The sequence below is a fragment of the Cervus canadensis genome, chromosome 18 (assembly GCF_019320065.1).
Source record: "Cervus canadensis isolate Bull #8, Minnesota chromosome 18, ASM1932006v1, whole genome shotgun sequence".
Taxonomy (NCBI): Eukaryota; Metazoa; Chordata; class Mammalia; order Artiodactyla; family Cervidae; genus Cervus; species Cervus canadensis.
In genome coordinates this window covers 25679118-25689923 of record NC_057403.1, presented here as the reverse complement: position 1 = coordinate 25689923, position 10806 = coordinate 25679118, and the positions used below count along the sequence as shown (strand labels likewise).

The following is a 10806-nucleotide window of genomic DNA, read 5'->3' as shown; positions in this document are numbered from 1 at the left end:
CTTTACCACTAGTGCCAACACTACTTTCTATTAAGTAATGAATATGCTGAGTCATCATTTTGTTCCCTGAGTGTTAAGTTGTAAAACTATTCCTTAGCTTTGTCTTTAACATTAAAAAAGGCAAAACAAATAATGTTTACTTATTTAATAATATATTTACCTATTAAAATAATAAAGGCAAAATAAGTGCCTTTTTAAAGTTAAAAGCATTTAAAAAGTTTTTGGCTAATTTAACAAAAGACATTAAAAACATTACTATTCAGAAAAGGGACCAACAACAAATGTTATGGCCATTTATATGTATTACAAAAAGACAGAGAAAATATACTGGCTTAATATGTTAAAGCTTTTAAAAAAAATAGCTGGTCATGCTATTATTATTATTATTGTTGCTGCTTGTATTGTTAAAGGGTTTCTCAGGTGGCTCAGTGGTAAAGAATAAGCCTGCCAATTCAGGAGATGTGTGTTCAATCCCTGGATTGGGAAGATCCCCTGGAGGAAGAAATGGCAACCCACTCCAGTATTCTCGCCTGGAAAATTCCATGGATAGAGGAGTCTGGTGGGTTACAGTCCATGGAGTCACAAAGAGTTGGACAAAACTGAGCACACACACATGTATGGAAAGACACCAAAAGACAATGGTGATATTTAGAGTGAAAAAGTTTGGTGAATGGCATTCTAAATATGTGCTTGATATTCAATTTAAATTCACATTTATAATTCTAAAATATAAATAGTGCTTATTATGTGGGTCACTGTGGGACATACCAAAATATACTTTTAATTTTCTTCACATATATTTTGTGTTCTTCAATCATTCCATTTAATATATTTTAAACTTTCATAAGCCAAAGTGATCAAGTTTATGTTTTAAATATAGAGTATTTTCTATAATCTTTTGTATAAAATTTTCTATCATAACTGGAATATGACTTGCCTTATGATGAAACACCTGGTCAAAATTCATTAAATATGAGATTTTTCCTAAGGATGAATTCCTCCACATATAATGAAATAGGATATCTTGCTCAAGGCTTTCCTACTATTTTTAGGTCATTCCTATAAGTATTCTTCCTAGCATGAATTTTCTGATGTCTACTAAGGTTTGGCTTCTGATAGAATGCTTTGCCACATTCATTGCATCCATAGGGTTTTTCTCCTGTATGAGTCCTCCAATGTTTATTGAGGCATGACTTTTGACTGAAAGATTTTCCACATTCTCTACAACGATAGGGTCTTTCTCCTGTGTGTATTTTTTGATGTACATTGAGGTATGACTTCTCACCAAAGGACTTCCCACATTCATTACACACAAAGGGTCTCTCTCCTGTATGTGTCCTCTGATGTTCTCTGCGGTGTGACTTCTGGGTGAAGGCTTTCCCACAAAAAAAACATTCAAAGGGTCTAATACCAGTGTGTATTCTCTGGTGCTTAATGAGGGTTGACTTATGTGAAAAGGCTTTTCCACAGTCAGTACATCCATATGGCTTCTCCCCAGTGTGACTTCTTTGATGCCTAATGAATTCAGACTTGTAGCAGAAGGCTTTTCCACATTCAGTACAGACGTGGGGTTTCTCCGTAGGTGGAACCCTCTTACGTTTGTACACAAGAGAATTGGTTGCTGGGGGTTTATACATAAGTGCTGGGCTATGGCTGAAAGCTTTTTCACAGTGATTGCATTCCCAGAATTTTTCCTCATTTGGTCTTCTATCATGCTTTGTATGTTGTAACAGTTTTCCATATCCATAGCACTCATCTTGCTTTTTTGAGTAGTTTTTCTTAAAACCATTTAAGTCTAAATTATTGTTCACACTTTTTCCACAAGAGTCCCAGTTACTGGAGTTTTGAATTGAAGGAAAAAGGTCAGTGCTCAGATGTGATATTTTCCCACACTTATTACATGCATGGCTTCTTTCCTTGGGGAATGTTTTCCTGCTGATGAATGGACCTTGCCTCAAAAGTGTGCCTTGCCGCCTTTTCCTGTGGACGTTAACTTGCCAAATGTTTTCTGGAGAAAGTATAGGAAAATTTTCCTTATTAATCTGTGATTATGATCTGGAATAAAACTATTTGGGAAATGTCCTAAAAATTTTAAGGTGCACAGTATATGAATAGAGGGCATGGATCATAACTAAAGGCACCAATGCAGGGAAGTGTCATATGAGAATAGAAGATTCAGAAACTGGCACGAATGGAATGGACCATGTCATAGAAAATAGGAATAATTTTAAAGAAGAGAGGATATTATAGAGCAGTAGTTGGCAAACATGTTCTTAAAGAATCAGAGAGTAAATATTTTAGGTTTTGTAGGCCATATAGTCTTGGTCACAATTACTTAACTTTTCCACTGTATGGCAAGAACACAATATGTAAATATAAGGGTACGCCTGTGTTCCAATAAAAACTTTATTCACAAAATTTGGTGGTTAACCTATAGGCTGAAGTTTGCTGATCCCTGTTACAGAGGAAAGAGGTTTAAATGTCATTTAGCACTTTGTTACCAGTGCATGGTTCTCAATGGTCAGCATCAGTCTCACCTGGGAACTGATATTGTGACAGATATGCGGAATCTTGGGCCCCACCCCTATACCTACAGAATCAGATTCTGCTTTTTAACAAACTGCCAATACTTATCATATTATGATTTGACAAGCATTGATATAGCAGTCAGAGAGCTTATCATGTTGAGCTAGTTAGACATAATATAAATGGCCAGGGCTCTAAGATGAACTAGATAAAAGAAGGAATTAACCAAACTAACTAGAGTTTAAAGCAGGAGTTCTTAACTTGGTATACAGAAATCTGGGGAGCTATGAATTTGGATAGGGGAATAAAATTACAGCTTTATTTTCACTAAGATCTAACTACAATTGAGCATTTCCTTTGATTATGAATGTGAACACCAAAACACACTAGTATTAGCTCCTGTAACTTTGTGAATAAGGTATTTTCATGTCACATTATAGCCGTCAAAGATTTCTCAAAATGTGTTTACAATCATCTCTATTTTGAGGTCATGACAATTACTTGACCTGATGTTATATCTCACTATTTAATGTATTAATAAGGAAGTATATCTACTGTTATCCACTAATATCATTAATATTTTGACATTGCATTTTCCAACTTTATTTCAGTTAATTACTGTATTTTAGTAATTTGTTTTTCATGTAATCCTAAGGATTTTTTTTTACATACATAAAAAGGAATCTATTAGGCTTCACCAGAATGCTTAAGAGCTCTATGGCACAAAAATGATTAAGAATTCCTGACTTAAAGACGTTCAGGCCTGAGATAATTTGGGCTCAATTTTAGGAGAAGTCAGTGGAAAATGAAAAGTAGACAGGAAGATTTAAAGTCATTTTTCAAAGGAAAAACAACAGAACTAGCACATATGCATAGAACATTTAGAAGACTCAAAATGAGTTCATGGTAGCCAAACACTGGAATGAGAAGTAAGCTGAGGTAGGTATATGCATGCACTTGTGTGCATGTGGGGTGGAGGGGAGGTAGCAAGTAGAAAAGAGGATGACTTCAGCTTTTGTCCCCCCAAAAACAGGGATGAGTGGATACAACTATGGAGATGATCCACAGACTGGTAAAATGGTGGGCAGGGGAGCCTAGGTGGTACAAGGGGGATAAAAGTTGGTAAAATGGCAAAGAGGCTAGTTGTGAGCATCTTATGGTTTCAGAATGGATGAACTCTTTAAGGGAGTTACACCATTGAGAAGAGAATCAAGTCTAGAAGACAGAAAATACAGCAGTCCCTTGGAAGGAAAAGGCTAGGTTGCAACCAGGGTATTAATATGAGAGGATAAAGAACACTTAGAAAGGAGGGATGACTGGATAACTTTTTTACAATTATATAAAATTCTTGAAAGATGGGAAAGAAAAAGTTGATAGCCAGGTTACAATGGTTTCAGGAAGGTTGATGAGCAATTTCATGAAGCAAAATACACCTCAGAGGGTACCAGAGTGTGATGGTTAAGAATACTGGTTCTAGGGACTTCCCCAGCAGTCCAGTGGTTAAGACTCCAAGCTTCCACTGCAGTGGGCACAGGTTCAATCGCTGGTCAGGGAACTAAGATCTTACATGCCATGTGGCATGGCCAAAAATAAAAGAATACTAGTTCTAGAGCCTGACCACATGAGTTTAAATCCTCATTTGGTCCCTTACTTTGTTATATGTTCTTAGACAAGTTTCTTAACTTTTCTGTGATGCTTCCTCATTTGTAAATGGGATAATAAAGGCTAGTAATAAACACCTCACAAGTGTTTTAAGGACTTAATGAGTTGATATATGTAAAGGATTGAGAAAAGACCTGGCACAAAGTGAGCACACACTGAGTGTTGGCCAGGAATTCTAATGCTGTTTCGGTCACTACTACACCCAGTGAAAGCTGGATAGTGGTAATCTTAAAGACATTATTTTGGGGAGAAGCTACTACAACTAGTGAAAGCTGGATAGTGGTAATCTTAAAGACATTATTTTGGGGAGAAGCATGAAAATGACTTGAATGTTTGAAGGTTTTATCTAATATTTAATTCAACTATGTGATTACAGCACCAAGTATAAATGGCATAAAATGATCTGGAAACAGATGGCACTGACTCTTCATGCTAAACTCATGACTTCATTGAAGAAGCAGAAGTCCAGAGGCATCCTAAAGAGTAGGCTACCAACACTCAGAGTACCAGGGATTATTGTTGAGATATTTTATAGAGCTGATGGGAGAGGGGCAGTTATTCTGAATATTAAATAGAAGGGGTTAAGACAAGCTAACCTCAGCCTTCTTCACTACCCAACTGTTCCTGGTCACTTCCTGGGATTCACTGCTTCCTCCTCTGTGACTTAAGGAAATTAAGGGATTCAGAAAGGATGGGAAGTGAGACTATGAGTATAGCAGGCAGGTATGGGGCCTTTTACCCCAATACTGTTAGAGTAGAGGTTAGAAAGGGACCAGCAAGAACAGAAGATTCACAGAAGCTTATTTACAAGAATCCCTGAATGTGAAAGAGAAATGTACTGATAACCTCAAAAGAGACAGAGAGATCAAGGATTCTGGAGAAAAGGAGATGGAGCAGGCACATGGAGTGGGATGCATGGAGCCTGGGGGGTCACCAAGAAGGCTAAAGCTCTCAGAGAAATGTCTCCAGCTGCTTCAAAGCTCTAAGGCTTTGAAGAGCTGGACCCTGAACAAAATTCTAAAGCTGCCAGCCTCCCATAGTACATCTTTTGCTGGATTGATCATACTTACCCCGGCAGTGGCAGCCTGAGCATGCTGCCTCACAAATCCAGGGTGCTTCTTCCTGCTCCAGCCGGAGGATCACATATGGTTTGGTGCCTTCATAACCTGTTCCAGAGAAATGATCCAGGCCTTGGGCTAAGCTCCGTGATCGTCACTCAGGCAACATTAAAGGCTGCACAACAGACATTGTACTTGGGAGGAGACTATACACACACCTTGTCCAGAACTCAAAAGGAACTAGTCATCCAGGACCATTGAAACTCAAGCCACACTTGCTGAGGCAACACAGTATAAGGGTTCGGAATGCAAACTGTGCAGCCAGACTGCTGGCATTCAAATCCCACTTTGGCTCTGCTATGTACTAGGTGGGTGACACTGGGCAAGTGACTTCACCTGTCTGCCTCAGTTCCCAAATGTTTAAAAGAGTGGTACTAATAGTACCTACCTTATAAAGCACTTATGAAGGTTACACAAGTTAATATTTTTCAAGTGGCCAGGGACTTCCCTGGTGGTTCATGGGTTTGATCCCTGGTCAGAGAACTAAAATCTCATATGCCGCGGAGAAACTAAGTCTGCACATTGCAACTACTGAAGCTCATGCACTCTGGAGCCGTGCACCCCAACTACTGAGTCCCTGCAGCACAACTAGAGAGTCCCACATGACACGATGATCCCATGTGCCACAACTGAGACCTGACCCAGCCAAGTAAACAAATATTAAAAGAAATAATAAACAAAGTGGCTAAAAGTGTCTGGCACATAGAAAATATTTGGTACTTCAGTCACTTTTTAAAAAATATTAAATAATTTAATTTATTTATTTGAGTGCACCAAGTCTTAGTTGCTGCATGTGGGATCTAGTTCCCTGACCAGGGAATGAACCTGGCCCCTCTGTGGCTCAGAGTCTCAGCCACTGGACCACCAGAGAAGTCCTGGTACTTCAGTTACTTTTAGCAACTGAAAGAAGAAAGGTGGTCATTCAAGTGTGATATAGATCGTGTGGCATAACTGTTCTTACCCACTGAGACGAGGTTGCTGTAGGTCTCCAGCATCACATCCCGGTACAGAGCCCTCTGTGCAGGATTAAGCCCATGCCACTCCTCTTGCGTGAAGCCCACTACCACGTCCTTGAATGACACAGGTCTCTGCTGAAGATGAAATGACACTGGGTCACGTGGGGAAAATGCAGGCAGGGGTGGATGGTCCTGATTTTCTATAATGTTCATAGGTTAGAGCTTATTTTTTAATTACTTACTTAATTTTTTGGCTGTGCTGGGTCTTCCTTGCAGCACGTGGGCTTTCTCTAGTTGCAGTAAGCAGGAGCTGCTCTTTGATGCAGTGCTTGGGCTTTTCATTGTAGGGGCTTCTCTTGTTGTGGAGTATGGGCATGGGGCAAGCAGACTACAGTAGTTGTGGCACATGGGCTTAGTTGCCCTGAGGCATGTGGGATCTTCCCAAACCAGAGATTGAACCCATGTCCCCTGCAATGGCAGGTGGATTCTTATCCGCTGGACCACCAGGTAAGTCCCAGTTCAGAGCTTATTATGATAATTTATCTTTTTTACCTTTTCTATTCCTGGCTTTGGGCTCTATATGGTGGGATTGGAAGCCACTGTCATTTATACTTTGGGTCAACACATACTGACTGAAGACTGTGTGTCTGACACAGTCCTGGTCGCTGAGGACACAGTCATGGATGGTTCCTAACCTCAAAGAGCTCACAGCCTGGCAGGGACAGCAATATGTAAGGCCATCAGGGTGAGATGGTAAGGGATGTAACAGCAGGGTTTCTGGGCTCTAGCATGCAGAGAAGTGAACTGTCCACTAAAATTATCAGGGTCTAGGACTTCCCTGGTGGTCCAGGGAAATGACTCTGAACTCCCAATGCAAGGACCTGAGTTCAATCCCTGGTCAGGCAACTAGATCCCATATGCTGCAACTAGAGATCCCACATGCTATAGTGAAGACAGAAGATTCCACGTGCTGCAACTAAGACCCAGTGCAACCAAATAAATAAATATTTTAAAAAATTATCAGGGTGTAGTGAGGCTTCAGTGCTAAGGGATGTGTGTGCAGCTGAGTGTTCTCTGCAGAGATGGAGAAACTGCCTTCCTTGCAGAGGGAACAAAGGCGAACAAAGGGCGAACAAAGGCATGGGGCAACAGTGATGTGTAAAGGCAGCAACTTACTCAGCTACAGGGGAGGGTACACAGGCCTGTGAGTTATGAGATGATGGACTGAAGACAATAAGAAATCTATCAAGGAAGTGGTGTGTGTGGAAAGCACATTCTAGAAGGCATGTGAGTTTCCTGCATCCTGTGCCCAGTGATATAATGCTAACTCTAAGCAGACTACGAAAAGATGAGGACATACATTGTATCCCTAGAGTAATCACTAACCTCATAGTGCAAAGAGGTGTACTGAAGTGAACAAAGAGAATTCTAAGAAATATCCCATTAATCCACACAAATACATACACACAAGAGAAAAGAAACAGGAACAAAAGCAAATGGGACAAATAGAAAACCCATTACCAAAGATAGATATAAATCCAACCATACCAATGATTACATTTATATTAAACTATATTAAATTATTGGAGAAGTAAATGGCAACCAATTCCAGTATTCTTGCTTGGAGAATCCCATGGAGAGAGGGGCCTGGTGGGCTACAGTCCATAGGGCCGCAGAGTCTGATATGACTTAGCAACTGAACAACAACATATTAAACTAGAAGGTTTATTTAATACATGATTAAATGCTCCAAAAACGCAAAGACAGTTAGACTGGATAAAAAAGGAATACAACCTACAAGAGATACAGAATTCACAGATAGTTTGAAGGTGAATGGATGGAAAGAGCAATGTGATGGGTGACCTGGAGGGAGGAGAAAGGAAAGACTCTGCACTAATGCAGATGGAAGATGATGCTCCTAAGTAGGACAGAAACAGCGAGACAGAGAAGGATCACTGTGAGGAAGAGCTGAACCTGCACCTTAACTGGTTGTGGGGGGTGAAGAAGGTCTAAGGTTGACACTCAGGTATCTCAAATGCAACCAGGTGATGGTGGTGGTAAACTGGAGTTGACAAAAACAGCAAAAGTGAAGAGGACACGCTGTGTTGGGACACACAGGTGGAGACACTTGACAGGCAGCAGGATGAATAGATGAGCCATGTCAAGCTCAAGGTCAGGAACAGAGCTAAAGCTATAGGAGGTGCCAGCACAGACGTGGTAGCTCGCGGTGTGGGATCTCTCTACAAGGAGACAGGATGAGCAGAGCACTCAGGCCAGATCCCCAAGGCACACTAATGAGTAAGAGGCCAATGCTAGGAGAGTTCAGCTAGAGACTCAGAGGAGGAATATAGTTTGGGAAGGAGGCTCCACAGCGTGGCAAGCCTCAGATGATAATGTTCATGCAGTCAGTCCTCTGATTTAGGGCACAGAGAACAAATTCTTCAAAGAGCCCCGTGCCCTGGGACAAGACAGCTGCTGAGAGAGCTCCACCAGTACTAACCTAAGAAGGCATCTGTTGTGATATTGTGATGTATTAAGAAATATATATATTTGGTCTTCTTGCCTGATTCTGGGCACAGAGCTTTTTAAACCCTTTTAACTTCCAGAGTAACAGGAGTCAAAGGAAGGTCTTTTATTATTAGTAACAAGCCCATGTCAATCATATCAGAGTTTATACTAATGATGTAACTCTTTGAGGATGGGGGCTGGTTACCAGAGGAACCAACCAGGTATTAGTTGTTTGGGACCTACAGCCATATATCCCCCGGCCTCTGAGGACAGGAAAGGGACTTGCGATTAAGCTAATCATCAAAGACCAACAATTTAATTAATTATGCCTATATAATGGAACTTCCATAAAAACCTTGGAGAGCTTCCAGTTTGGTGAACATATCCAGTTTTGGGGTGTGCACCCCAAACTCTCTGAAGACAGAAGCTCCTGTGCTCAGGACCCTTTTGTATCTTGCCATACATACCCCTTTATCTGGCTGTTCATTCATGTGTGTATTAGTCACTCAGTCATGTCTGACTCTGCAACCCCATGGACTGTAGACAGCCAGGCTCCTCTGTCCGTGGAATTCTCTCCAGGCAAGAATACTGGAGTGGGTTACCATTCCCTTCCTTACCATATGAGCCACCAGGGAAGCCCAATGGCTGTTCCTTTATATCCTTTATAATATCCTTCTGTAATAGTAAGTAAAGTGTTTCCCTGAGTTCTGTGAGTAACAGAAAATTATCAGTGGGGAGGGACCCCAATTTCTAACTGGTTGTGAAACAGGAAGGAAGGGGGCAGGGCACAACATTTGAAAGAATGACACAGTTATGGAGGCTATGACAAAAACTGGTCAGAACTGAGGAGCTCCAAGATGGTGGAAGGTTCAACTTCCAGTGGGCCTTGAGCCTCATTATATGCTCACTGTAATACATTAGCATATGTTAAATGACACACCCACATGTGCCATGACAGTTACGAGGCCAACTATAAAAGGCCAAAAAGGTGAGTGGCAGCCCAATTTCTGAAAATCCCTACCCTACCCCAAAATAGATGGAATAATCCTCCCACTCATTGTTCAGTCACTCAGTCATGTCTGACTCTGCAACCCCATGGACTGCAGCACTCCAGGCTTCCCTGTCCTTCACCATTGCCCGAGTTTGCTCAAACTCATGTCCATTGAGTCAGTGATGCCATCCAACCATCTCGTCCTCTGTCATCACCTTCTCCTTCTGCCTTCAGTCTTTGCCAGCATCAGGGTCTTTTCAAATGAGTCAGTTCTTCACATCAGGTGGCCAAAGTATTGGAGTTTCAGCTTCAGCATCAGTCCTTCAAATGAATTTTCAGGGTTGATTTCTTTTAGGACTGACTGGTCTTGCAGTCCAAGGGTCTCTGAAGAGTCTTCTCCAGCACCACAGTTTGAAGGCATCAATTCTTCAGCACTCAGCCTTTTTTACTGTCCAGCTATCACATCCACACATGACTACTGGAAAAACCATAGCTTTGACTATATGAACCTTTTTGGGCAAAGTAACGTCTCTGCTTTTGAATATGCTATCTAGGTTTGTCATAGCTTTTCTTCCAAGGAGCAAGCATCTTTTAATTTCATGGCTGCAGTCACCATCTGCAGTGAGTTTGGAGCCCAAGAAAATTAAGTCTGTCACTGTTTCTACTGTTTCCCCATCTATTTGCCATGAAGTGATGGGACTAGATTCCGTGATCTTGGTTTTTTGAATGTTGAGTTTTAAGCCAGCTTTCTCACTCTCTTCTTTCACCTTCATCAAGAGGCTCTTTAATTCCTCTTCAATTTCTGCCATAAGGGTGGTGTTATCTGCATATCTGAGGTTATTGATATTCTCCTGGCAATCGTGATTCCAGCTTGTGCTTCATCCGACCTGGCACTTTGCATGATATACTCTGTATATAAGCAGGGTGACAATATACAGCCTTGATGTACTTCTTTCCCAATTTGGAACCAGTGCATTGTTCCATGTCTGGTTCTAACTGTTGCTTCTTGACCTGCATATAGGTTTCGCAGGAGGCAGGTAAGGTG

The 10806-nt window shown here is 41.1% G+C and overlaps 1 protein-coding gene across 7 annotated transcripts in view; it reads right to left on the bottom strand.

The window, feature by feature from the left end:
• Nucleotides 1-496: 496 nt before the first annotated feature.
• The window catches only part of ZNF793 (zinc finger protein 793), a 50983-nt gene continuing 40673 nt past the window's right edge, over nucleotides 497-10806 (bottom strand). For 6 of the 7 annotated variants that reach the window (XM_043437445.1, XM_043437450.1, XM_043437447.1 and 3 more), the window contains exons 4-6: nucleotides 6268-6397; nucleotides 5259-5354; nucleotides 497-2008 (exon numbers count right to left, since the gene is read on the bottom strand). In XM_043437445.1, the coding sequence (XP_043293380.1) occupies nucleotides 1029-2008; nucleotides 5259-5354; nucleotides 6268-6397 (1206 nt within the window). In that variant the 3' untranslated portion in view covers nucleotides 497-1028. The remainder of the gene's footprint in view (nucleotides 2009-5258; nucleotides 5355-6267; nucleotides 6398-10806) is intronic. The other variant, XM_043437451.1, reaches the window with a different exon arrangement.